General features: G+C 45.4%; 3 protein-coding genes and 1 non-coding gene across 12 annotated transcripts in view; 2 read left to right on the top strand and 2 right to left on the bottom strand.

Moving 5' to 3' along the window:
- Nucleotides 1–626: 626 nt before the first annotated feature.
- LOC120372769 (zinc finger protein 215-like) lies at nt 627–6,420 on the top strand (the record flags this gene model as incomplete). Its single annotated transcript, XM_039490128.1, has 3 exons — nt 627–830; nt 1,669–1,791; nt 4,761–6,420. Coding segments are annotated over 3 exons (453 nt in total), but the record flags the coding sequence as incomplete, so codon positions are not given.
- A 1,716-nt stretch (nt 6,421–8,136) lies between these two features.
- LOC120406000 (zinc finger protein 572-like) lies at nt 8,137–16,466 on the bottom strand. Of its 3 annotated transcripts, none has more exons than XM_039540121.1 (5): nt 16,365–16,466; nt 13,355–13,433; nt 11,430–12,092; nt 8,929–9,003; nt 8,137–8,846 (listed from the first exon to the last, which is right to left on the bottom strand). In XM_039540121.1, exons 2-5 carry the CDS (start codon nt 13,431–13,433, stop codon nt 8,515–8,517), a joined length of 1,149 nt encoding a protein of 382 aa, XP_039396055.1. In that variant the 5' UTR covers nt 16,365–16,466; the 3' UTR covers nt 8,137–8,514. The 3 variants fall into 3 exon arrangements, with proteins under 3 accessions (XP_039396055.1, XP_039396041.1, XP_039396049.1); XM_039540107.1 differs by lacking the exon at nt 16,365–16,466 and adding an exon at nt 14,312–14,441; XM_039540115.1 differs by lacking the exon at nt 16,365–16,466 and adding an exon at nt 14,295–14,422.
- A 2,188-nt stretch (nt 16,467–18,654) lies between these two features.
- LOC120405980 (protein mono-ADP-ribosyltransferase TIPARP-like) overlaps nt 18,655–27,891 on the bottom strand; it is a 31,088-nt gene continuing 21,851 nt past the window's right edge. For 3 of the 7 annotated variants that reach the window (XM_039540080.1, XM_039540052.1, XM_039540089.1), the window contains 6 exons: nt 27,078–27,149; nt 24,608–25,011; nt 23,993–24,164; nt 21,368–21,555; nt 21,011–21,280; nt 18,655–19,883 (listed from right to left, as the gene is read on the bottom strand). In XM_039540080.1, coding sequence (XP_039396014.1) covers nt 19,439–19,883; nt 21,011–21,280; nt 21,368–21,555; nt 23,993–24,164; nt 24,608–24,891 — 1,359 coding nt within the window. In that variant the 5' untranslated portion in view covers nt 24,892–25,011; nt 27,078–27,149 and the 3' untranslated portion in view covers nt 18,655–19,438. Of the gene's footprint in view, nt 19,884–21,010; nt 21,281–21,367; nt 21,556–23,992; nt 24,165–24,607; nt 25,012–25,969; nt 26,231–27,077; nt 27,150–27,891 lie in introns of those variants that run through there. The other 4 variants (XM_039540070.1, XM_039540060.1, XM_039540041.1 and 1 more) reach the window with 3 other exon arrangements.
- Nucleotides 27,709–27,780, top strand: TRNAC-GCA. The gene has a single exon. It is a non-coding gene; the product is annotated as a tRNA-Cys (tRNA).

Genomic DNA, 27,891 nt, shown 5'->3' with positions numbered 1-27,891 from the left:
GGTCTGATTCTGAATTTATCATTCCTTTTCTCAGTTTTGTTTCTTTCCTCCCTGAAGCCTGCAGGAAGCACCTTTTGCGAGTGAATTTTACTTGGACCAATAAAGCCATCTAGATTTGTTTAAATAGTTCATCTCCAGAGTGTGATATGCAAGCCTACATATATCATCAAACCATCACAAAAGGTATGCGCAGCAGAAAATGGTTAATGGAGCTGATCCTAACTATGGGATGCTAAGGATGAATGTTTTTCACCAAGCATACAAGTGAGATGCAGAACTGAGACAACTAGAGCATAGGCCCAAGCTGGAGTAACCTCACAAAGACAGACCAGACATGCAGCAGTGAGTAACTGCATCTGTGTGCCTTCAGTTATAGACACTGACAAACTGAGTGGTGCAATCTGAAGTAAAGATGGAGGAGCAAGCCATATTCAGCCATCGACCAGCAGCGGAAACAGAGCAAGCAGAAAATGCACCCACTCTATCCCTGTCTGGGACAGTTGACTTCAGTAATGAGAGGGAAGCCACCCTGCAACAGTACAGCATCAGCATGGAGAAGCACTGCAGACACTTTAGACAGTTCTGCTATCTAAGCAGAAGGACCTCAAGAGGTTTACAGCTGACTCTGTGAACCTTCCCATTTCTGGCTGCAGCTGGATCTCCATACAAAGGAGCAGATCATCGAGCTGCTGGTTCTTGAGCAATTCCTGACCATCTTGCCTGAGGGAATCCAGACATGGGCCCAGAGATTTCATCCAGAAATACGTAATGAGGTTGTTGCCCTTGTAGAGGATTTCCAGCTAATTCATCAGGAGATTGGGAAATGTGGGTAAAAGGTAAGGACCACTGAATGTTAATTCAGATGAGGGAACAGGAGAGAGGTGAGGTGATGGAGAGAGTGAGGGAGAGATTTAGTGAACGTGTAAAATAAAGTATTTTTGTACTCTAAACAATTCCATTACCATCTGAGGTGAACACACTAATTTTATTTTGTATTGGTTGAATACTCGTGTCTAGAAAGAGTCCTGACTATGAGAGACTATTGCCAGCTTATTCACTTTCTTGAGCCTTCAGTTCTTGAGTCCCTGGCAGAGTGCTATCAGATGATAGGCATGGGGAGGGGAAGCCTAATCTTCTGTCAGGGAATGTGATAGTGGGTTGAAGAGGAATATGCTGGTGGTACTTTGAAAATGGTCTTGATTCTGGATGTAGCTCTGAGATGGTCCAAGCTTGAGCCCATGAAGAGCTGACCTGAGAGCAGAGAAAATATAATACTACCAAAGCAAAGAGAAGGAAGAATAACTACCAAGGGAGAAGGTAGAGAGAGAAATAGACTGTCCCCAGCATTTCATTTTATTTCAAGTGACTCTGAATGTGGTGACTTCTTTGCATCTGAATTTTTCTAAATCTCCATCTCTCTCCTTATTCTTCAACCTGACCTTCCCCCCACTTCTGTCTCCTTCATTCTTTTTTCCCCAACACATTTTTCCCTAACCCGTCCTGCCTCCCTTTTTATCCCCCATGCACACACTCCCTCTCCTCTTTTCTTTTCTTCTCTTCTTCCACTTCATCACACAGAACAAACCCTTGTGCCTGTACAGCCTGTGACTGAGCAGCAGGATTGTCGCTGAAGGTGCATATATATTGAACAGAGAATACCTGTTTCAGATTCCAGTGACATTCGACGACGTGGCTGTGTATTTCGCCAAGAAGGACTGGGGTCGTCTGGACAAAAGGCAGAGGGAGCTCTACAGGGATGTCATGCAGAAGAATTTGAAGACTTCTCTCTGGGTAAAAATTAATTTTCCCTCATTACTTAAAAGCTGTGTGGTCTCCCAAGAATTTGTTAAACTGTGGTTCAAGGTTCTTCTCTTGGATTTCTAAGGGCTCGGTCCTTGTAGTCCCCAGAAACTTTGTGAGAGATACAGTCACTGCCATGCAACCACTATTTTTCTGAATTGCCCTTTTATTCAGAGGAGGTGATCTGTAGTCACACCTCAGCCTCATCCTTGTGGTTTAGTTGTGTAGTACAATCATAGAATTGCCCTGTCCACCCTCCCTGGGACTAACGCCAGCTCTGAAGGTGCTTGACTTTGAGAAATGGGTAAGTGTATTAACATTTGCACTGCTCACGACTTACCTAGTCCCCCATATGTGGATATCCTTGAGTCTCCAAAAGGGAAACAAAATAACTCCAGCTAAAAATTTTACTTCCCCAATGGTTTCTGTGGACATAATCTCATCTGTTGGGATTCTGTAATCCCTGCCTCCATGAAAGAACAGGTTGGGTTCACATCTATGATAATGTATTTGTAATAAATGCTCAACAAATACATAACAAATTGTGGTATTGCTTGGACTGTTTTCCCATGAGCAGGATTTGAGACTCCAAAACCTGATGTGAACTCTCAGATGGAACACAAGGAAGAGCCTTGTATCCCAGATTGTCAAAATGCCAAAGAAAGGGTAATATCAAGAGAAGGCAGTGCAGGTGAGAAATAAATGAAGCTATCTCAGAAACTATCAATGAGTGAATTAAAAGGCTGTGGTTTGAACAAAGCCATCATGAGTTCTATTTGCTGTCATAGCAACTGTTACTTTCATCATGAATGAGATATCATTGTAGGATGGAAGAATTAAGGGTAAATGGCTGTGTTATGGGGCCTGTGCTCTAGAGACAACCTACAACAAAGAGTCTCATGGGGGTAGAGCATGAGAGTGCACATCTCAGGCTGGGGAACAATACAAAAGAAGCATGATTTGGTTTTTTGGTCTTTATTTTTCTGATCAGCAGGAGCGGGCTGCTGTTGCTGACTCTGTTTTTTGTGCAGTACTGCTATGAGACTTGGGCCTGTTCTTGTGGCAGATGTTAATCATGGCTTCCAAGCAAACCTTACTGATTTCTGGCAGTGGCCATCCCCTTTTCCCATGTTATAAATTGAAAGCTGCCTTGCCTTAAGGTAGCTGCCACTTTCCTACAGCCTTTGGATATGGAAGTGAGGCTAGCCTTAGTAAAGATGGACATTGTCTCTCATGGTTTAGTGGGAACTGAAGCCAGGCTGCCCTCAGTGACGATGGTTCCCCTTTCCACTCCCCTGGCATTCTAGGGTTTGAACACTGTACAGGACTAAGGAGGGTGACTTGGGGGTGACGTGCAGGAAAACGTGGAGAATGAAGGTTTGAGGGGTAGGAGACTGAGGTGAAAGGAAGGAAATATAGCTGAATACCTGGGAGAACATGGAGGGAGAATGTGACAAGCAGAGTGGATTGGGTAGGGCAGGGAAAGATGTGGAGAGGGAGACTGGATAGTGATATAGAGAGGGATAGAATGGCAGCTTCCCCAGGGGTTAGGTCAGGATAAGCAGAGTTCCCCTCCACAGTCAGAGGTGTAATTCATTGTTTGATGTTTGTTTAGCAAACAAAAAACAATGCAGTATTACTTTGGCTTAAAAATCATGACATTTAAAAAAAAACCTGACTCCTTGGGGATGACTCATTATTTTAGAAGGTGTGGGGTTGGGCATACTATAGTAATAAGGGATAGAGCTGATTTTAGCAGAATCCCCGAGGCTGGATTTTCCAAAGCAGGCCCCCCTTGCTGTACTGTCCCTACAGAGAGGAAGCGTTCTCTCCAAGCCTTTCACTTCAGCATTTGGTGTGCATATCCAGAGGCAGTACATGTGGCTCCTAGAATTAGCTACTTCATAAACCATGCAGCTGGAGAGGGTGCTGGAGCCATACTCTTGGGACATTCCTTTAGCCCTGGGATGGCATTTCATATCCCGAGAGTATTGTGAAAATCACACCAGGTAAGCCACTTGAACAGTTTGTCTCTATTCCCTTCCCCCCTGGAAACCCAGGCACACGCAGAACCCTCACCCCCTCCAGCCTGGCATTGGCCAGGAATAGTGAGTCTGACAGACTGCTCTCCTTGCCCTTGAGGTGCAATATCATGATCGGAATATATGTTGGCTTCCCAGCAAACTCTGCGGCGGAAGCTTTTCACACTCAGACAGATCTGGGTCAAAATTCTTGCTCTGTGGCCCCCACATCACTAGAGGGTTGAGAGATGGTCCCCAAGGAACTGTTTACAACTTGTATAGGTAAATATACAATGTTGCTGCATTTCAGAACACTTCTTGTATGTTCCTCTCAGTATTTTCTTTTTGTTCTAATTTAAAACCACTCTTTTATTGTGCTTAATTTTGTTTTATTCTTCTTAGTCTTTCCACTTTTCTATATCAAACTCCCCACATATTCCCTCCCTGTCTTAATCTGTTCTTGTCCTCTCTCACACACACATCCCTTCACTCCATCCTGTAGTCTTTCCTCTTGTTTCCTTTTGCCTCTGCCCCTTTTAAACCTTCCCCTGCCTATGCTTTTCCCATTCACTTTTTCCCCATGCTTACCCACTGTTCACTCACCACATCTGTAGTTCACATATCTAATCTGCTGAGCTCAGCATATCAAGTCAGATCAAGTTCCTAGGTGCCAGGGGCAAACTCTGCTTTGAGGAGTGATGTGGGACTGCACTAGACTAATGTCTGGATTCCCTTTTAATCCAGCAGGTGATGGGATCCTGAGCAGAATTGAGAAGCATCTCGTAGAGGGTCCTGAAGATCTGGTGCTTGGCATTCTATTACTGAGGAACTCAGCAGAGAGCAGTCTGCAGGAGGCAACACAGGTTACAGTGTCAGAAAAGAAAGCCAATGGAGGGTGAGCGAGAGACCTAACATCCCCTTTCACTTTCTTTTGCGAAGGTTCCCAATCTCCTTGTGCAGGGGAGACCTGAGAAAAGCAAGAGACTATGTACTACTTATGCATGTAAGGAAAACCTCAAGGGGCAAAGGGACCTGAAAAGCCATGAGAACAGCAACCACCTGTGAAGGATATCCTGGAAGTACAAAGCTTGTGGGAAAAGCTTCAGGCCAAAGCAGGAGCTCACAGCCCATGGGAGAGTCCGCAGAAAGGAGAACCTCTATTCATGTCCTGCCTGCTATAAAAGCTTCAGTTACCCATCACATCTTATAAGAGACCAGAGAACCCACACTAGCGCAAAACCTTACCGCTGTCCTGAGTGTGGAAAAAGTTTGTCAACTCACGCACCTGACTAGATACCAGAAAATGTATACAGGAGAGAGGCCCTTTCTCTGTCCTGAGTGTAAGAAGAGCTTCAGTTGGCTCTACAATTTCCATATCCACCAGTGAACCCACATGGGGGAGAGACCCTACCTCTGTCTGGAATGCAGGAAGAGCTTCCCTCACAAATCACATCTCCCCATACACCACAGGACTCACATGGGGGAGAGACCCTACCCCTGCCCCCAACGTGGGAGAAGCTTCAGCACCCAGTCCAGTCTGACAAAGCACAATAGAAACTGCCACACGAGGAGACACTCCATCTATACGCTGCCTGGGGGAAGCATCAATCATAAAAAAAGCCTCTTGTAAAAACAAGGATCCTGGATATGAAGAATGCAGTAAAGGTCGAGACCCTGGGATTGACGTACCAGGCCCAGTGCCCACACAAGGAGAACTCCCATGAGGCCCAGACAAGAGGCCTGGGCCCATGTTCAGACACTGGATATAGAGAACTCAGCTGAGGCCCAGGCCTGTGTTCAGACACCGGACACTGAGAACTTGGCTGAAGTCCAGACCCTGAGAATGGAGTACCAGGACACCAAGAACTCCCCTGAGGCCTAGGCTGTGGAAACAGAGGCCCATACCCATGCTGAGACCCCAGACATGGAGGCCCAAGCATTGGGACTAGACTACCAGCTCCTAACCCAATCCATGGCCATGAAGAACCTCGATGGGGGGTCAGGCCCTGGCCAAGGATGACCAAGCTGAGGCCGAAGTCATGGAGGACCCAACTGACGGTGGAGCGCTGCACCATTGATTTGATCCTACTTGTGTATGTATGAGGCAATACTCAAACCTCAGTGGTTTAGGAGCCAAATTAGTGATCAACAATTATCCAGAAGATCCACAATAGTGTGGATTCATTGCTTCATTTAGTGTATATAATAGTCTTACAGCAAAATGACTGAGCAAGTATTCTACAATTGGTTAATAACATAGTAAAAGCATCCTGATTGGATAGTAATTAAAAAACTGATTTAATATCATATGCTGCAAAGAGCTGCAGGAGACACATTAAAGAGCTACTTGTGGCTCTCAAGACTCTGTCTGCATATCACTGATATAAGGTATAGCTTGTGAACAGGATGAATAGAAAGCATCAATGCAGTGACAAACCTAGTCCACTGCTCCTTGCTACACCCCTGATGGAGAGAAACCCCTGAAGAACATGGAGGGATGCCACTTTATTCTTCTGAAGAATCTTAGCGATCAGTGTCTCATTGCAATAGCTGTTTCCTTGCTAGTCATTAAATAAAGTGAGAGTCTGACCCTCCCATAGACCCATTCTGGTCTGACATCTTTGCACTTATTCTAATCTAGGTCCTGGATTGCCTCTCAGAAGTCCCCCCTTTTGTTTTTATTAGAATAGGTACTAGACAAGACCCTGTGCAGGTTGACACAAGCTGGAAATATTTTTCTATGGCAATGTCCTTGGATTCTAGGACATCTAGAAATTCTGTAGTCATTTCATTTGGAATTACAAAAGTGGAGGTGTTTATTGAAGTAGGTACAGAAATTTGGTCAATGTTTTACTTTTATTTTTTAAATAAAATTGATTGTCTCAACACTTTCAGCTTTGGATGCACTGCAGCATTTTCCTACCTATCATGTAAATTGTTGGAAGAGGTGGAAGCTGGAGATTTTTGGCAACTAAATAGGGGACTTTTGACAAGGGGTGGGGGGAGAGGTATTGGGGGTGGATCAGAATTAAAGGATAAGCACAGGAGCTGGATACTCCTGTTAAAATCAGAAGCAGGGAGATAGTTAAAAATACAGTCCCCACCTCTGAGCTATCATTTCAAGCTGCCTGCAGACTTGAGAAGGCATCAGTCTTCACTCAAGTTTAGTTTTTTCACAACTCTGAGGGCTAGAAGCAGAGGGCCTGATTATCAGTTCCAATACAGCCTCTTTACCTTGCTGGTAAGTAGGGGCCAAAAAGCTGGTGCATTTGGCCACTAGGAATATGTCCTTGCACAGGAGGCTTCATATAACTTCCGTTGGCTCCCTGCTTCCCTCATCTAACCATCTCAGAACTGATTATCAGAACCATATTTTCTTTTTAAACAATGAACGAAAGATATTTGAGCCCAACTCTGCCTCAACAGGAGGGCAAGGAGTGAATTAAGCAGCCATGAAGTAGGAGGCCCTTGCTAGTGAAAACAGACTCTCCTTTTCACGCAGCATGATCCTTAAGTGGCCTACCCAAACCCCAATAAAGCAATTGATTCACAAGTGCACTAGATCTTTATCTCCCTTGTTGGCCACAAAAGAGACAGAAAAAGCACTGCACAGATTTAGAATTATCTACTCTAAGAAAATGCAATATTTTAATTCCCTACTTTTGAAGAAATTTAAAAACACTGAAGTGAGAACCATTATTAAAAAAAAATTTTAAAAGCAAGAGTGTCAGAATCACTATGCAAACTGCAACCAAAGGCACATGTATAGAGCCATAAAATTCAGCTTTACACACTTACAGTGGGACATGCTCAACTCATGAAAGATGGACTGTTAGTAAAAGCTTATGTCAATGGAATGTTGTCTAAGGCCTTGTTTACACACAAGGTTTAGTTAAGCTGATGCAAACCCATATTATGCGCTCTCATGTCAAAGTGGCTTAAATTTATTTACCTTAAAGGTGGGACTGAGCCTGCTCTCCCTGCAAATCTGTGCCTCTTTGCCTTGTGAGACAGACTCATAGGCTGGGATTAAATGCCACCATCTAGACCCTAATTAACTAGATCAAAGAGATTTAAATACCTACTTAAACACTAACAAGCACCACATTTTCCTGTATGGAAAATGTGGGATATTTAAAGAATAGATTAACTGTAACCATGGTAGTATTTTAAAAACACAAACCAGAGTGCTATATTAAAATCAATGCAAGTTTATAAGTCTTTTCTCATGGAGAAGTCTTGGAGTAAGAAACAGCACCAACATTTAGCTTTACCAGAGTGCATCAACAAGGTGCATTTTAAAGACATCTCAGACAAGGGCCACTTAAATACACCTCATACAGTTGGGGACACATTAGCTAAGAGCACCTCAGATAAGGATGCTCTACTTATGTTCTTCATGGAGATGCACCTCTTTATTAATAGAGGCTGCCTGGGACAAATCCATCCTTGGTATTAAACCAGTTACTACAGTAAGCAAATGTGTGATTGATTTGATCCCCTATGTTCACTGACTGCATCGTAAAGGATGCCTCAGAGATGAAGAGCAGGGTCAGTGCTATAGCCCTTGAAAGGCCTCTCAACTGTAACTCGACAATATAAAAGCCATATTTGCCTCAGACAGGGTAAATCAGAATGACAGGTACATATATAAACATTTTGTTTGCCATGTTTACAGTACAAGGAGGCTGGATCAGGCAGTTGTTGGAGCAGCAGGAAGTTGAGAGATTGGAGGTTGTGTGGTAGCGAGAATTTCAGAAGTAGATGACTGGGATGAAACCTGAGAGGAAAAAGGCCGGGCGTTTTCTGGGAGAAGGTTACTGGGGTTAAGAAGAAGGGGAAAAGGCAAAGAGGCCATAGCGGCTGCCTGCTGCCCCAACAGAAGTCCCAAGCTGTACACATTTGAATTAATGAGATCATTGCCTGGGAGGAGGACATTCAGCTGTTTCTGAATCTCTTGAAGGACCTGTAGCTGACTTTGCTGATTCAGAAGAAGCATATCCATGTTGTCCCTCATTCTCCTCACTGTGTGAAGAGAAGAGTATTAATTTCTACAATTTAAAAAAAGTGTTATGCATGGTACTTTAGAAACCCTTTTTATACTTACACTCTTCAAGTATAAGTCTTGACTGGTCCATAGCTACTTGCTCTGTGCCACCACTTTGTTGTTCCTCATGACATACTATAGAAGAGGAATGAAAATGTTACTATTCTACATTCTTTTTGCACTTAAAATGTTAAGTCACACATTTATATTTAGCATGAATTATGTGTTAAGCATCATTAGGCAGAACTGTAAATACAGGATCATCTATATCCACAAGGACAAGCTCTTGCCACTAGTTCTCCAGTGCCTGGCTCCAAACTGGAGGGAAGCATATTTCACTCATTTTACAAAAGTGAAGGTGACTACCCATAGTGCAAGCCAGCTGAATGTCAGGCCCTTTTTAAAAACACACACACACACACACAGTCCCCAGTATCATTTGATAACCTATGTTAAGCTCATCAAAGCTAACCATCTACAATTACATTCCTACTAAGGGCTTGGCTACACTTGCGAGTTAAAGCGCATTAAAGCAGCCCCGGGCGCCTTAGCTCACTACCTGTCCACACTGGCAAGACTCAGAGCACTCCGACTCCAGGGCTACAGCGCTCCTGGTACTCCACCTCAGTGAGAAGATTAACACTTGGTACGTATTGGCTGAAACGCCCGGGCATCAGTGTGAATGAGGTGTTGCATTACTGCACTTTGATCAGCCTCCAGAGAGGCGGGGGGGGGGGGGAGGGAGAGAGGGTCTGTTGCTGTCTGAACTTACAAGACAGCATGCTGACATACTGTCAGCCCCCCAAAACCCATTCTCTTCCCCCCTCCCACATACACACACCACACTCCCTTCCACCCCCTTCATTTGAAAAGCACATTGCAGCCACTTACATGCTGGGATAGCTACCACAATGCACTGCTCTCTGTGGCCATTGCAAGAGCTGCTAATGTGGCCACACCAGTGCACTTGCAGCGCTTTCCCTACTGCACTCTACAAAAGGCTGGTTAACTCAAAGCTGATTCACTTCAAATCTGACAGGCAAAAATTTAACTCAGTACCAGACTGAATCTATGAATTCTGAGAGCAATGTGACTTCTTTTGATGTCCTATAACATGGGCCCCCTTGTTGCAACTGAGTGTCTTTTATACAACTATGGAATAAGTATTACTACTCCATAATAAATGGGATTAATTTCTTCTTAAGTAAAATCAGTATTAAACTGATGCTATGTTCCTTTGTTATCTAATGAGGGGGAAACTATTTCTTTTTAATGACAAGATATAAAGGGGAAGTGAGGTTGTGCCTTTTTGGAGAGGAGGGCTTATTTTGTATAAAAAGCTTTAATTTTTTTCATCATTACAAATTTCAGGAATATGAAGTTTTTAATCTTCACTGTTTATGTTGGGAGAGCTGGCTAGGTAATTCTATTATCTATGGATTAGGAGTTTCACATGCTTAGTTTAAGGGAGGTTAAATGCTTAGACAGAGCTTCTCTCTCAAGTGTTTTTGTTAGAGGTGACAACTGGAATAAAAATCACTTCCCCTCTCAATTAGGCTGTGATTAACTGCTCTGCTGAATCAGGGCCTCAATCAGGTTTCACTTCACTAAGGTCATAAAACTACTTGTTCCCAGTCATCCATAGAGACTTCCATGGCAGACAACCCTTGAATTTCTAATTTAAAAAAAAAAAAGCCAATGTAAGTCATTTTATATATATATTTTATACACTATACATTTTTATATATGTATACATTTTTTTCTTGTATGATACACATACAAGGAAAAAGGAACAAATCCAGTTTCCTACCCCATATTTTCTAGGCTAATTTAATAAGAATATACAAGATTATGAAATGTGTACATGAGACTCTTAACTAACCCCTTAACTTTAATATATTACACTCAAGTACTCCCAGAAGAACTGAGTACAGTTCTGTACCATGTATATTAGAAGATACTTCTATTAAATAGCCAGTCAGTTTCTTTAGTAATCACGTAGATAGGTTTAAGTCTATCTGTTTTATTGCCTAGTGAGCAATGGATCCTTTTTAAAGAAGAGAGAGGAAAATGGCTCTTTCATTCTTCCAGCATCTCAGAAGAGATTTTTTCTTCTTAACAAAGAGTCAATATGTAAGGACTCTTGTTATGCTGGTTTATAGGATTAAAGAGGATGGCAAAAAAGAGAGACTTACCTTTAATAAGTCATTAGGTGCATGCGAGTTATCCATGTTTCATAGCTAGCTATCTTAGGGCTTTATACTGCCATGCATCATCATAGTATCTGAGCATCTTTCATGTGAAATCAATAGTGAAGTCTGTAATGTAATTCCTGGAGCATCATACAAAAGTGTCAGTATTGACATTATGGATGCATTTACTTAGGTGGGTCTCTGTTGGACATTTCATAGATATACACAAAACCCAAAGTGTGGTAGGCCAGGCCAAGTGTTTAGAATCTGATGGAGGCCACAGGACTGTGTACTAGTCTTCCTGTGCATTGGGAATAAAGCCAATACAGACTGTGTCCTCCCTTTATTTAACCTAAGCAATCAAGTTACCTGTTGCACATTCACTGGATGTCTCTCTCACATGGACTTTCTGATGTTTAAGGAAGTTTGAGCTCAGGCGGAAGCTCTTCCTGCATTCAGTACATTTGTAAGGTTTCTCTTCTGTGTGGCTTTTCTGATGCTGGACAAGGGCTGAGCTGCAAGTGAAGCTTTTGCTACATGCAGCACAAGCATAGGATTTCTTTTTCATGTGGGTTTTACGGTGTGCAATTAGATTTGAGCTCCGGCCAAAGCTTTTCTCACATTCTTTACATTTATAGGGTCTCTCTCCTGTATGGATTCTCTCATGTACTACAAGGTTTGCCTTCCTGCTGAAGCTTTTCCCACACTTAGGACATTCAAAGGGCTTTTCTCCTGTGTGGATTTTCAGATGGTTCAAGAAGGTCGAGCTCCCCTTGAAGCTTTTTCCACATTCTGTACATATATAGGGACTCTCTTCCCTGGAGGGTTTCTGTTGATTAAGGGTGACTTTTAGTTTCTTAGATCCTCTTGCTTGATGAGCAGATTTAGTGCGTTTCTTTCTCTGCTGCCTTTCTGGCCTGGCTTTCCCCCAGCCAGGACTCTGGGTTTCAGCTGGTCGCGATAACTCATCCTGCTCAAGATCTTCCTGATTAGGTTTCTCCTCCTCGTTTTCACTCACAGTGCTATCGCTTGCTGAAATAAAAATGGGAGTTCTGACATGGTTTATTCCCTGCCCTCGGGAGAAAGAAAGCCTTGGACTGGTACTTGCAAAGCATCTCTCTCTAATTAGTGACTGTTCATGAGGCCTTAATTCCAAAAATCAAATCCCACCAAACCCTTTCCCAAAGGGAAGGAGGAAGTGAAAAGAGGGGATGAGAGGACAGAAGGAAATAGGTGATGGAGGAATGGGAGAAAGAGGAGTGAGGGAAGATAAGGATGAACAGATGAGACTCTCTTCCCTCTCTTGAGAATTTCCACCCCTCAGAACAGGGCACATTAAGCCAAACACTTTGCCCACATAAATCCTGTTGCAAAGCAGGAAGAGAAAGGAATGGCTCAAACAAGTGACCCCTCCCAGCTATTTCATCTTAGCCACTTATTCCTCTTCTCTCAGCCCACATGCCGTCCACCTCTGCCCATTTAATAGAGAATGAGAGCACCTCCCTGCAGTCTGCCTGCTTTAAAATTGAGGTTTCCTCTCCCTCACACCAGGAACCTGGGCTTCCTTCTGATTTACAAAGATGTATGTTTAAGAGAAAGCTTTCCTGGGCGAGACTAACAGGCAAACTGATTCAGTTACTGCCATTCAATGCATTACGGGAATGAGCTAGCTCATTCCCAAGGTTGGAGTTACACATGTAGGGAGCTAAAAACACCACAACATCCCTTTGGCATTTTCCCCTCCATTGGGAGGAAGGAGCAATTTCACTCATTGTTATAGGAGTAAGGAAGCTTCCCCCAAAAACAGCTGCAGTGATTTGCAGAGATTGTGTGTGTCTGCAGCGACCAACCGCCTTCGCAACCCTGACAGTTCAGCAGGACCCACGTAACCTTCACAGCCCCGCAAAATGCTTTTAAGGGGTAAATGATACTTCAGATGTGAGAGTCCGAATTCACCTGCTCAGATGCCCTAACTTCTGGTGTCCTCCCACTTGGGGAGGCAGAGAGGACGATAAAGCCAAAAGAGAAAGAAATTCTGGCTTTTGTTTTCACTCATTTCAGGTGGATTTTGTTTTCCTGTTTTTAAAAAGTGGAAGAACCCCAGGGCAAAAAGGAGCACTCAGCATCACAGAGAGCACATGACTCCAACTCAGTGCCTAACACAGGTTCTGGCATGGCAGACTGCAAACAGATGAGAGAAGACAGACTTTAGAGCTCACAACACCTTTGCTGATATCCCAGCTTTTTAAGTTCACTTATTATGGGTGACTTAACTGCTATCAATTACTCCTCACCTGTGCAGGAGTCTCCTTGGGTCTTACTTTTTCTGGAGCCCTGGAGCCCAGAGGCCATAGGCTCTTCCTCCAGCTCCATCTAGAAGAAGAGAGGGGATCTGGAGTTTGAAACCTTATTTAGTGGGAAAGAAAACAGATGCAATGCACCCAAGCAGTGATTACAGGTTATGTTAAGACAATGGGGGAGAATTTGTCAATCCCACACTGGTGAGCAATTAGCCAGGGAGCCCTGAGTTTGGTGGAAAGAGCCTCAGTTTGGTGATCTTACAGGTAAGAGCAGGAGAAGAGAGTTTATCCTAAGGCAGAGGTTCTCAAACTTCATTGCACTGCGAGCACCTTCTGACAACAAAAACTTACTACACAACCCCCAGGAGGAGGGACTGAAGCCTGATCCCACCTGAGCCAAGCCCCCCTCCAGGGGGGCACAAAAGCCCAAGCCCCACCACCCCGGGAAGGGTGGACCAAAGCTGAAGCCCAAGGGCTTCAGTCCCAGGCAGGGGGCCTGTAACCTGACCCTGATTCCCAGGGTTGAAGCCCTTGGGCTTCAGTTTTGGCCCCAGGTGGTAGGGTTCAGCTTTGGCCCCAGCAAGGCTAAGCCAGACTTGATGACCACATGAAAATGGAGCTGTGACCCACTTTGGGGTCCTAACCCACAGTTTGAGACTCACTATCCTAGAGAAAAGGTCAGGGTTAGTTAACACTCCATGGCTCAATCTCAACCACTTTCCTAGTGCCAACAAACTCTTAGTGTTGGCAACAGGGAAACCCATCCAACACTGTATTAACCTACTCTCTGGCCTTAGTGCCCCCTCCCACTCCATCAAATTCTCCCCATTGCACTGCTAGTTCCTCTCCCTTTCTTCAGTTTCCTCCAGGACATAATTACCCCTCCCCACACACCCCAGTTCCTGAGTTTCCCCATCCAACCAGAGTACCCTACATTCAGGCCAGGCTCACTTGATGAGGCCCGGAGGGGCTGGCACTTAGACTGTAGCTCATGCTCCAACTTTCCCTCCTTCTTCTTCCCCTGGGCTCCTCTCTATGCCCCCCTGTGAGCCTTTCATTGGAGAAGGTGCTGAGGGCAGTGATTGGCTGACAGGGTCAGGGTGGGAATGGCTCCTCCCACTGCTGCAAGCCAAAAGAGTGACTGCAGCAAGGGCCCTGTTTGTTAGGGTAGAGTGTGTGGATACTTCCTATAGGCATACGTGTAAAGAGCTGGTAGTCTTCATGTGGGAGCAACAGAAGGTAGTGCTACTGCCTCCTTCTGGAGAAAGAGAGGAGTAGGGAAGCTTTACCAAGATGTCTGTAGGGGAGAGAGGATGATCCACCTTAGACACTTGAAGAGACTTCAGTTTCTCTGCTAACCTTTTCATTCTGTTATCTCATCCTCCTGCTTTCCCCAACACCCTTTGTCTGTTTTGTCCACGTTATGTGGCCTGTCTGACCCTCATTCTGTAAGCTCTCCGGCACAGGGGCTCTTGTGTTTGGTATCTCTCTGTACAGCATATAGCCTAGTAGAGCCCTGATCCTTGTTTGGGGTTTATAGGCATTACCCTAATTCAGCTGTTCTAAAACTGTGGGTTGGGACCCCATTTTAATGGGGTCACCAGGGCTGGCTTAGACTTGCTGGAGCCAAAGCCTGAGCCCCACTGACTGAAGCAGAAGCCTGAAGACTTCAGCCCTGGGCAGCAGGGCTCAGGTTACAGGCCCCCTGCCTTGGGCTGAAGCCACTGGGATTTGACTTTGGGCCCCCTGCCCAGGGTGGTGGAGCTTGGGCAGGCTCAGGCTTTGGTTCCCACCTACTGGGGCCATGTAGTAATTTTTGTTGTCAGAAGGGGGGGTGTTGCAATGAAGTTTGAGAATCCCTGCCCTAATTCAAATAATAATCTTTTTATTATAAATATATCTGTGCTGGGGGGATATTGGTGTACACAATGCCAACTATGCTGAGGCCTTGTGGTGGGAAAGGGAGACATAGGGAGATCTCAGTTGCTCTGTAGTCAGAGATAGTTAAGCCTGTGTGATAGTGCTGTGAGAAATGGAGGCAGGAGGCCACTTGAAACATGGGAGGAATATAGCCTGAGATGAGACTGGTTCCCTTTTATACAATCCTGTACTGGCTAGCAAGTTTCATAGAATATCAGGGTTAGAAAGGACCTTAGGAGGTCATCTAGTCCAACCCTCTGCTCAAAGCAGGACCAATCCCCAACTGGTCCCCTCAAGGATTGAGCACATAACTCTGGGTTTAGGAGGCCAATGCTCAAACCACTGAGCTATCCCTCCCCCAGTTTCTTGTAGTTCCTCAGTCACAAGTCTCCTGTATGTTGCAAAATTGTGTGCCACAGCTAGCAAAATAGAAAGAATGAGACTTTTCCCCTGGAGTCACCGAACCAGGGTGTTTCATCCACAGAACTATGGCTACTTAGAAAGTGGTCTGCCTTAGTCCTTGTGACACCAACCAGCAGCTACTGTATCAGCAGGTAGGGGAAATATATGAATAAGAAGGAACTAACTCTACCTAAAGTTTCTGCTGTACTGAATTCAGATCCCTTACCATCATGCTTGGGCATCACATTTACCCCTTCCCAGTCTTGGCAACCCTAAGTGTTCAAAAATAATTACTCCTGCCCCAAAAGTGATGAGTCTGGCTTAAAAATCATGAGATCTTAAAATAAATACATGTGTGTTCTTTTTATTTGCCATCTGGTTTCTGAGCCTTTACAGTGCACTTGGGTCATATTTACCAACTTTTCTTTGCAACCGTGAGGGCTAGAAACTAGAGCTGGTCTTCAAATGGAATTTTCATTCCCCAAGAAATTCTGACATTTGTGTGTGTCACAAATTAGGATGAAAAGTCAAAATCTTTACCTTTGTTTTTGTTTAACCCCCTCTTCCCTCCAAAGTTTACTGTTAACATTAATATTCATCATGATAGTTTTGTTTATGTTGTACTTGGGGCTGCCCTCTTAGTAGTGCATGATGCTGGCTTCTTTCCATGTATAGTACACACCTGTATGTGTTGTATTCCTGGCACCCACAACACAACAACTGTGCTTTGCTTCACAGCTCCTCCTCCTCCTGCTTTACGGCTGGGGAGTGTCCTTGATTAGCACACCTTTACGTTCCTAAAGACAATGCAGAAAACCTGTCCTGGAGTCAATTTCTCATTTTAAAAAGACTTGTTTTACTTAGAAAACTTTTCTAAAACAGCAACTGGGAAATATTATCCATACTAAAACCATCCCAGTACTCCTGCCTTTGGAGCCACCCAACCACCTCATGCATACACTCCATCCACCTGCACTGTGGCTTCTACACTGCAACCAGAGATGGGATGCATGTGAGAGAAATTCTCTGTGAAGCACGCACAATAGTATTTGGATACTTTTTTTTTTTTAAGTCAGTGGAACAGAAGGACTGGAGCATGGCTCTGCCACTTCCCAGGTGAGTGTGCTAACCAGTGGGCTACAGCATCAATCTCTTTGGCCCACTGATTCTTTCATTATTTACTCCAAAGTGGAACAGCTTCAGCAGATGACATTGAAGAAGCCTCACATAAGAATATCTCATACCTCTCAGATAGCAAATCCCTTCTCTCCCTCAGGAGGAGGCTCTTGAACCAGGGCTCTCCCACATCCAGGTGAGTACTCTAACCACTAGGGTAAGTTATGAGAGATACTTCTCCTCCCCCAGCTTCTTGCTAAACCAGTGTAGGTGCTTAACACTAAGAGAGAGTTTGCAGCTGAGAATCCCAAGCAGAGGGAGGCATTCCCTACAGCCAGGGTTTAGGTACACCTCTCAGAGAAAAGGGTGGGGCTGAGCACACATCCCTCACCTTGGCAGCTCCCACCAACTATTTTAGGCAAGGAACTACCTAGCATGCTGGCTTTTGTGAAGCCCATTCTGAGGTGACTTTCTCTCCCCATTCATTGTACAGGGAGCCAAGGCACTTAATCAGGCTTTGTGAATTGCAATGATTTTCTAGGTGCCTAACAGTTAGGTGTGGCAATGCTGAGCCTACATTTCTTTGGGAATCAAGCCCAAGGAGTTCAATCTATTTAATTTATCAAAACAAACAAACAAAAAGGTGAGGGGTGATTTGATCACAGTCTGTGAGTACCTACATGGGGAACAGACATTTGATAAAAAAAAAGGCTTTTCAGTTCCTCAGACAACTGTATGGCAAGATCCAAAGGCTGGAAGTTGAAGCTAGATAAATTCAGACTCGAAATAAGGTGCAATTTTTTAATGCTAAGGGGCAGGGCCGGCTTTAGGCCTATTCCACCAAGTCCCCTGAATCAGGCCCCATGCCTAAGAGGGCCCCGCACCCAGTGAGAATCCCTTCCCTGGCTAGAGGCACCTTTTAAATTTTTACTCACCTGGCGGCGCTCCGGGTCTTCGGCAGCACTTCGGAGCGAGTGAAGGACCCTCCGCCAAAGTGCCACCGAAGACTTGGAGCACTGCCCGGTGACTACAAGCCCCACGTGTTTTTTTACATTTTTTTTTTTTTAGTCATCCCTGCCAGGGCCCCATTGAAACTGTTCGAATTGGGCCCCGCACTTCCTAAAGCTGGCCCTGCTAAGGGTAATTATCCATTGGAACAAGTAACCAAGAGTTGTGGCAGATTCTCCATCACTGACCATTTTAAAATCAAGATTGGGTGTTTTTTCTAAGATATATGCTTTAGTTCAATCACAGCTATTGGAGCTGAAGAAGGAATTAGTTCAGGGAATTCCTATGGCCTGTATTATGCAGGAGATCAGACAAGGTGATCACAATGGTCATTACTTGCCTTAATCCCTAATTAATCCCACTGAAGTGATAGAATAAGGTTCATACCATGAGTAAAGGGTATCAGAATCAGGCCCTGATTGAATGAATAAACTCTAGAGGGAGGCTATTTCAATGAGGTGGCAAACAGGTGAACCCACAAAAAAATGAACAGTTCCTACCTCCCCCAGCTTCTTGCTAAAACAGTGTAGGTGCTTAGCACCACAAATTGCTGGAAGAGGTGCTTGAAACCAGCTGCTTTCTAGAGGTTTTATGGATCAGGTAGGAGGGGCCAGTGCAAGAGAACCATGGAGGTTTTCCAGCAGCAAGGGGGAAGATGGTGTGAGACACTTTTTTGCCAGGAGCAAGTCCTGACCCACTAGAAACCCTGACAAGCCCAAATCTGTGGACTCCCCACATCAGATACAGAAGTTAATTTGACACACACACATTTTGTAAATTAACTATTAACACTTCTCTAGTTTTAATAATGCAAGAAAACTCCTTACCAACAAATAAAGCCACTATAGTAGTAGTAATTTAAACAAGTGTTTAATACAAGAAAATGTAGCCATTACTAAGAGCTGGCTTCACTGAATAACAGTCATTATTGACAGATAACTCACATGCGGAGGAGTGTTTTTAGAGAGAGGAAGGTGTTGATATTTCATATAAATAGAAGGGTGGCATTTTTAATGTATTTGAGGAACACATCATGGTCCACAAGACCCTCCAGAGATCAGGATGGGAAAGAATGGCTTCATTTCATGCAACAGTGCCTCCTTCTGGCCAATGTACAAAAAGCTGTTTGTTTGTTTTTTAGTGGAATCCAGAAGGGACATCTTACACAGCCATTCTTATTTAGATGGATGGTGAAATGAATTGAAGGTGACCAGGGTAAAGTCAGAGGAGGGTAAATGTGGATTGTGGGAAAGAATAGAGGGGATCATCAGTGAGAATTCAAAAAGGTAGTGGAGGAATGCTGTGGAAATTAGTAGGGTATGTTTTTCCTATACTGAAAGGATTAAGGCTCCTCTGAAAATCCCACTCTAAGAGTTAGGTATCCAACTCCCATTGAATTTGAGTGGGACTCAGGTGCCAAATTCCCATTCTAATTCAATGGGAGTTGGGTTCCTAATTCCCTTAGGCACCTTTGAAAATCCCAGCCTACATGTACTTGCAGCCAGCACTCTCTGTATGCCCAGGAACAGTTTGTAAAGTCCTTTACAAGGAGCATAGGTCAAAGGAATGGGAAGGACTGAAACCAACTCTGATGATTCAGAGGGAGCAGAAAAGCCCCTCCTCCTTGTGCCATCAACTGTACAGCACCACAGGGTCAGAGAGGAGCTTGTAGTGGATAAGAAAGTAGGGGTAGCACTGGAAGTTGTCAAAGGCCACGTACACCTGGGGCTTGGTCACACTATTGACACAAGAGTCATAGAGTTGCCCACCAGGCCCCTGTTCTGGAGGCCGGCGGTAATGTGCTCTCCCAGCCACAGTCTTGCCCACCAAAACCTTGGCCAGGAACATGTAGCGCATCCCACCTTTCTTTGCACGGGAGTATCGGTTTGAATAATCTGCTCTCAATGAGAAATAAATGCCCTGGCCAAAAATAGGGCTGTGCTGTTCTGGGAGGAACTGGCTGAAGTTTGTCTTGCAAATGGGCTCCACATTTCTGGCTGAGGTTCCAAAGAAGAGGTGCTTCTCCAGGTGTTGTTTCTCAAGCTTTGTTCTTCCCCAAGTCATGAATTTTTTCCGGCTGAATTGGGAGCAAAGAAGAAATAGAAGAAGGTTAGAGTCTCTGCCCTGAGGGGGTGATGCTGAAGGTCCACAGGGAGACCAGGAAGAGTAATCCCTCCCACCCATCCCTCAACTCTTACTTATGCAAAAGATAAGTAGCAGAATCTTGAATTCCAGGGAACTAGGATTCAGTCTCTTGCTCTCCAGCTGAGAACTCAAAGCACTCAAATAAACATCTACCCACAAAATCCATGCCTTAACACACTAATTACGTCATCATGGATGGAGACATGCAACAATACGCACTCAGATGAGTACACCATCCAGTAATGCACAACTGTTCACTCATCAAATCAATATGCACAATGTGTATCTACAGCAGGGCACTAGGATTCACCCAGTGCAGAGAGAAGCACACTCTGGTGTAGATGAAGCAACCAATTAATGCACAAGGAAGTGCCTATTAATGAACAAATATGTTTGCTTTTGTGCGCTGGGACCCACAGTTCAAAGCAATAGTAGTAAGATTTTTGCTCTCAGTCTCTGCATGTAGCGGGAACCAAAGACTAGAGGACTGATAACAGTATTCCTATTCACACAGAAAGAAAGATGGTCCAGTGCTTAGGGTGCTAGTCTCAGACTGTGGATTTGCTCTGCCACATACTTCCTGTATGATGTTGGAGAAATCATTTAGGCCAAGATCCATAAAGGTAATTAGGCCCCTATCTTCCACTGTAATCAGTGGAAGCTAAGAAACTAAATATCTTTGTGGATCAGGGCCTCAGTTCCTCATCTATAAAATATGAATAATAGCACTTGACTGCCTCACAGGGATGTTGTGAGGATAAATACATTAAAAATAGTGATGTGCTCAAATACTGTGGTGATGGGGACCACATAAGTAGATAGGAAGCTGGGACACTCGAACACAATGGGTTCTGTGGCGCTAGCGCTGGGATTCACACTCCTGTCCTTTGATAGCATTGGCATTCACAGTCCCTGCCTCTGTGTGTAGGAGCCACACCCTATAGCTCCACATTCATATTCCCAACCTCTGAGGATGGTGGGATGCTTAACCCTGGGCACAAGCACTGCAATTCACACTCCAAGGCTGTTGTCTCTAACTACATCCACTTCTCTTTTTACTTGGTATATCTTTGCCAGAGATCTTCGTTCCGGATCCTGTAAATTGCCAGCACCAGGACCTCATCCTCTGGAAGAGACTGGTGGAAGAGAACACAAGTAGAGTGGTATGCAGCTTCTGATGGCATCACCTCCGTTTGCAGGAAAGCCTGATCAACAGTTGGCTGTGGAATCCAAGCAGCAGGGTATGGACCATAGTAACCATCCGTGGGATCTTCCCCAGGGATGTCATGAGTAGGACAGGAGGGTATACTGGCTTTACTTGGGATCATCCTAAGGAGATAACGAGAGGGGAACATTTATTTTCCTACAGGCTGTTGAAATGCCTGTAGGAGCATTGTTGCCAGTAGAGTCACGTACTGCAGGTATGGCATCATACTGAGGAGTGATCGGTAGGAAGGCCGGCGCTGGATGTGGCGAACGTATCCCCGTTCCATGCTATGTTGCACAAACCTCTTCAAATCCACGCTGTACTGCTTGCCCCGGAGCTCGAAGTTGTGCAATTCCTTGTCCTCCTCAAAGGCAGAGAGGAGATCACTGAAGATGGGCTGAGCTCAGAGAGAATAAGAGGTGGGGATATGATGTTAGGATAAACTGGATAAGGGAAAAATCAGGTATGCCTCCACAGTGCTCCCTCAATAGCACTCTAGCATTTCATTGAAGAAATGCCACCCCATAGTTTCTGGGAGTTTGAGGGCAGTAAGTCTGCATACAGATGCTCAGTCTCTCTTCACCCACTTGCTTCTCCTTTAGTCATGGCTCTCTCCTATTATCATCATTCCTTTGCTTTTGCTACATTCCCCAACACTTTCAAATCTGTCTTCATCCATCCCCTTCTTAGGGTATGTCTGCAATACAAGTGCTACAGTGGCACATCTGCGGTGCTGCAGCAACCCCACTGCAGTGTAGACACTTGTTATAGCAAAGAAGGCATTTTCTGTCACTGTAGTAAATCCACCCCCTTGACAGCAGAATTGTTCTGTCAACTATCGGTGTCTACACCAGGGCTCAGGTTGGCTTCACTAAGTGTCTCGGGGGGGTGTATTTTTAACACCTCCTGGGTGATGTAACTAGGTCAACCTACGTTTTAGGCATAGACCAAGACTTACACAACACTCTCTTGGCCCTCACGCTCCAATCTCTGCCCTGTCTCTAACCTTCCCTTTCTTAGCAAACTGCTGAAAAAATCAGCACTCATCTCTCCAACCATCTTTTCAGCCATGCCTACACTACCACTTATGTCGGCAAAACTTATGTTGCTCAGGGGTATGTAAAAGCATCCCCCTGAGCGACATAAGTTTCGCTGGCATAGTGTGCACAGCGCTATGTTGGCGAAAGAGTTTCTCCCACCAACATAGCTACCCCCCACTCATTGGGGATGATTTAATTATGTCGACGGGAGAGCTCTCTCCTGTTGGCATAGAGCAGCTACACGGGAGATCTTACAGCAGCACAGTTGCAATGGTACAGCTGTGCCGCTGTAAGCTCTCTATGTAGACATGGCCTTACTCAAGAACATCTTTGTCTATTTTTATCTGGGTTTCCCTCTGGCCAGAGCAGAAGAGCAACTCCTCTCTAGGCAGCAAAAAAAACCACCCTCCAAAACACCCTAATTTCTGCTGTCTATGCGTTCATCAGCCATATTGTCAGAGCAACATTTAACACTGTAGAGCTGTATTCTCCTGAACAGTGTTCATAGCTATGCAGACATCTCTGGTTCCCTCCTGTCATGTCCATGGAGCTGTGCTCTTGCTCTCTCACTGACGACAGCTACCCCTTTGTGCCATGGCCCCTCATGCCCGGAATCCCACCAGCCTTAGTTCTCAGCCCACTGCTCTCTCCTATCTGCCGTCGGCTCTTCCAGTCACCCTCTCTACAGCGAGAGGGTTGCTGTACCCCTGACTCTTGCTTTGAAAACAGTGAGGCCATGGTTAGAAATACCCAATATAAATATGATTTAAAAGTAATTGGGGGAGGGAAGATTTAGAGGCTTCTGGAAGCTCTCCTCTACTAGCTAACATAAACCCAGTCCTTGGGTTCTGAGACGGAGCCCCCTTAGGAATTCCTCAGGAAGAGGCCACAGTGAGAAGCTCCTCAGCAGCTCTGGAGAAGGAGGTGCCTGTACCAGCCCCTTGCTCCTTCCTCCGAAACAACAGCAGGAGGTAGGGCAGGACAGCATCAAGCACTCCTCACCCTGAATATCCTGCATTAATAAGGTCAGGACCAGCACTAATGTCTCCTCCCCCTGATACTCAGCAAGAAGAGAGGGAGCAGGCAAGCAGGCACTCCCAGAGATTGATGAGCAGGTAGGGGCTAGCAGGGGCTGGGAACAGCCCTCCTTCACACCATTTATGTGCTAGTCCAGGTGTACGTGGGACACATGGGAGCAGCACCCTTTGTTACAGCTGCTGAAGGGTAAAGGGAAGGAGAAGGAAGTGCAGTAGCTCAATTGGCCGCCTGGGTCTTGGCTTTCCTGCCCATCCTCCCACCCCCCACTGAAGAGGCAGGATCTGCTTGGGCAGCCCTTTGATCTACCAAAGGAGAGATGGGGAACTGAAGGCAATGTCTGCCCAGCCCCTGGCTATGGGGCTTTGTAGGGGTGCATGTAATCTGCGTCTAACAGCAGTCAGTCTGTAGAAGGACAGCTTTGTGTCTCTCTGTTTTGGGTTCTTTTTTGCTATCATTCTGAATTCTATGAAATAAAGTAGTGTTTGATTGCAACCTTCCAGCAAGAGTATTTATGCTTTTATCTAACTTCTCTATGTGTATGCCATGAACTCTTGGCCTCTTCAGTCTCACTTGAGTCAACACAACAGCTTTCTCTTCTGCAGCTCCTGGTGGCTGGATGAGCCTTTCTGCAGTTACCCCCCTCACCGATCCTATGTAATTGCATTTATCGCAGTGAAGCATTATTTGAGGAGACAGCTTGCATGAAAGACACTAGCCAGTACATCATACTGTGAGGCCTCATTCTCTTTCCCTCACCTCCTTGTATTTTATCCATTTATCACCATTTTTCCAAAACACTGCCCATTGTGTGGGGAAATGGGGGTTCTGCTGTGGATCACAGGTGTTGGAAAGACGCCTCGCTTTGTCATAGGTCTCAGAGGTTATCACTTCCAAGGAAGTCAGGGCAAGTTTCCCAGAAGAATTATTGCTATGAGGAAAAATAAATAAATAAACAGTTACAAGCATGTATACCGCTGAGAGAGTGAGTGATCTCCCTAAGGCAGTACTCCTCCACCATCCCCTATAATTCCCTCCACTGGGAGAGACTGGGACTGGAGAAACTATGCACTCCTCACAGCCAGTGCTACCGGTCTGTTCAGCACCACCAGCTGAGAGTGGCTAGCATTGAAGCATAGCTAGGAGCTCACCACAGCCGAAGCTCCTTCACCATTGCCTAGAGTTCCTCCAGTAAGGGAAGACTCAATTTGTGCTAGAACAGCTAGAACATCTGCCCCATCCCCTTCCTTGTCTCCTACTGTACAAGGCTAGGACCTGTGTCAACGTGATCTCACTGCAGCTAGTTCTCTTGTGCTGTTCTTTACAGCACCTCCTGCTGGGAAATGCTGGGGCTGGAATTTTTCCGTCACTTACTTGTCCAAAAAATGAGCATGACTTTTGTTAACATTGCAGTAAAGATTTTCCAGGTGCCGCTGAGCTGAGTCACTCAAACTCTGCCAGACTTTGTTGTCACTCCGCCTTAACTGCCAGTGGTAGGGATAGCGAGTGTGGTGGAGTGGGCAGCCAGCTCCTTCAGGACAGTTTCCTAGGAGGAAGTGGTCACAGATTCTGATCCCATCTGCCTGATGGATATGGAACTGGGCCCCATCTTCACTGGCTAGGTGCTCTGGAGACCTCCTCTCATTCTGTAAATCCATTGAGAAGACAATGTTGTTTGTGTTCTTAGGAACTGGTTTCCCATTAGCTGAAGAAGCTCTGAGATCTCAAGGGAAGTGGAGTTGTAAAGAGCACTTCAGTTCTTTGGAGGAACCCAACTCCTGGAGGAAAATGGGGAAATTTAATGAGGCAGGAAGCTGCCCTGAATGCAGAGCTTCCTATGTAGGACAACTTTCTTTACTGCTTCTCAATCCAGGCACATTGGACCATGTCTTCAAAGGTATTTAGATACCATTGAAATCAATGGGACTTAGGCACTTAAATACCTTTGAGGATCTGGGGCAGATCCCCAATAACTGGGCACTTGTCTTTTGCATTTTCTGCCCTCCCCAGCTGTAATCCATACCCCCAGTACTTTCTCCCCAATGGCAAACCTTTCCTACTATGTGAGTCTCATGGAGAACCACTCCTTGCCCTTCCTCACATAGCCATCATCTCCTGCAGAATAAAACCAGCAGCTGGTGCAGTAAAGGGGAGTAAGATACTCCTCTGATTCTCTTGTGCTTGCTCTCTCTAGACTCTCCTGCCACCTAGAGGTTCCTGCTCAGATTTATGTGCAGTGTCTTTGTCTCTAGTTTCTTCTTCTCACTCTCTCCTTTGCTCCAGTGGGAAGTGGATTCCAGACTTTCACAGGAACCCAACTCCTGGAGGCATGAAGCTGCTCTGTGTGCGGATCCCTAGGGCTAGATTCTGGGCTGTGCCTCCAGAGAGGTGTTGTACAGAAAGCATAGTTATAGGGAATGGAATGGCACTCAGCATAAAGTAGAGGAATCCTAGCAGCCGCTGTAATTTACCCCAACAATCCTGGCCCCCAGAATCCTCACACCCCTCCCACTTCCAGCACAGCCCCTACATCGAAGCCTGCACTAGGAGAATGCTCCCTGGTCTATCACAGCCCCTATACTCGGCCTTAAGGGCATACAGTGGTCAGGGTGGGGACCAGAATATGGACCCTAGACCTCAACACCCATACACCTGTTACAGAGCCCCTTCCCCAGGCTTCATGCCCTACAGACAAACACTGCTCTTCTCAAGGGATCATCCTCTCCTGAGCATTACCTCTCGCAGTGGGATCCAAGCTCTACCTGGCCTGACATCCCCTATCCCCACCCCCACCCCACGTTTCTGAGGGTAAGTAGGAAATTCAGTCCAGGGCAGTGGGGGTGGGAGGAGAAGTTAGTTTTGTTGGTCTCCAGTCCCTCTCTGAGATTCTTTGATCCTCCTCACTAACTCCTGGGGCTAGCTGGTTTGGGAGAGTTACACGCTGACCAACCCAGGGCTCAGCCCCCTCCTCTCTCTGCCTCTGGAATAAACCAGGCGTTAAACCCTCACGGCAGTTGAACAGTCACCCCTGGCATTCCAGGCTCGTCCCCAGGCCAGGGATACTGGTCAATCCAGTTTGCACAGCTGGGTGTAGACCGACCACCCCTATGTCTCATACCACCCCAATCTGCAAACAGTGACCGGCAAAGCCCCTATCCAAGAGTCAACCTGTTTCCCTCCAACTCACTCAGTCCTTCCACAGTGGCACATCTGCAACTTTGTTGTAAGCTCTTTGCAGCAGGGACTGTCTTCCTATGTGCTTTCATAGCACCTCCCACAATAAGTCCCTAATCCTGATTGGGTCCTTTGGGAATGACAGCAATATAACAAGAGAGACAAGATGAGTGAGGTAATATCTTTTCTTGGAACAACTTCTGTTGCTGAAAGAGACAAGCTTTTGAACTTACACAGAGCTTCTTCAGGTCTAAAGAAGCCAGACTTGAAGAAGAGCTCCGTGTAAGACTGAAAGTTTGTCTCTCTCTCCAACAAACGGTGGTCCTATAAAAGATATGACCTCACCCACTTTGTCTTTCTAATGTCCTGGGACCAACATAGCTACAATCCTGCAGACAGCAATATAACAATGCATGTGACATGCATCCGATGAAGTGGGTATTCACCCACGAAAGCTCATGCTCCAATACATCTGTTAGTCTATAAGGTGCCCCAGGACTCTTTGGTGCTTTTACAGATCCAGACTAACACGGCCACCCCTCTGATACCTGGAACACCTAGTCCATCCTAATTCTGCCTCATCAGTTATGGGATAGCAGCCCCCAGCTAAAGTCTGCCTCTCTGGAGAAAAGTCAATACAACAAAGAAGAATTTTGCACCCAGTTTGTACCTTGTCGTTCTCTTGTTTCCTTAAGTCCTATTTCATTCTATTGGTTGAATGTTGACTTTATGTTTCACTGGGCTAAACAAAGAGAAGAAAAGACATCTACAAGCATTTGAAATGTTCAGGGCCATCCAAAAGGGGAGCTGCTGTAGGAGGAGCAAGATGACAGAGTGTAAGACAGTGGGGCCCAATTCACCAGCCAGGACACTCGATATGGCTCCCAACAGCAGCAGAATTTCAGTCCGTTTCTTCAGAGGTGGGTTTATTTAATCCAACATAAATTAAAATGACTAGATTATTTCCAGAAACCCACCTGCTCCACTTTAAGTCTCTCTCCTAAATTAATTCCTTTATCCACAACCCTTCAGCCAGGTTAGAGAGTTGAGGCCCCAGGTCCTCTCCTCCCTCCCTGGGGTGGATGAAAAGGCTTTTCTGTACCTTCCAGGGTTTCAACAGATTAATATGATAAATCTGCTTTTGCTTAATAGATAATTCTGCTTTTTGTCCAAGCAATACATTTCTTAATCAACTGGCCCCACCTGACAGAGTAATATAAGGCATTCTTAAACCAATTTAACAGTATTCACACAAGTTACACTGGTGCACTTTCTGTGTGTAGACCATACTTGAGAAGAGAGGGAGTATAGCTCAGTGGTAGAGTATTTGACTGCAGCTCCAGAGGTCCCTGGTTCAATTCCAGGTGCTCCCTTAGGAATTGTTTCTTTGTGGGGGATAGCTCAGTGGTTTGAGTATTGGCCTGCTAAACCCAGGGTTGTGAGCTCAATCTTTGAGGGGGCCATTTAGGGAACTGGGGTAGAAT

The sequence above is a fragment of the Mauremys reevesii genome, linkage group 1 (assembly GCF_016161935.1).
Source record: "Mauremys reevesii isolate NIE-2019 linkage group 1, ASM1616193v1, whole genome shotgun sequence".
Lineage (NCBI taxonomy): Eukaryota > Metazoa > Chordata > Testudines > Geoemydidae > Mauremys > Mauremys reevesii.
This window is presented reverse-complemented; position numbering and strand designations above follow the sequence as displayed.

Bases quoted from the DNA above. Each gene is read 5' to 3' on its own strand.
- LOC120406000 (XM_039540107.1), bottom strand. From the start codon at position 14,353: ATGAGCTACAGTCTAAGTGCCAGCCCCTCCGGGCCTCATCAA. The intron at 13,434-14,311 runs GTGAGCCTGGCC...CTCTTCTTCTAG, and splicing joins GCCCCTCCGGGCCTCATCAA to ATGGAGCTGGAGGAAGAGCC. The intron at 8,847-8,928 runs GTAAGTATAAAA...CTCTTCACACAG, and splicing joins AAGACTTATACTTGAAGAGT to TGAGGAGAATGAGGGACAAC.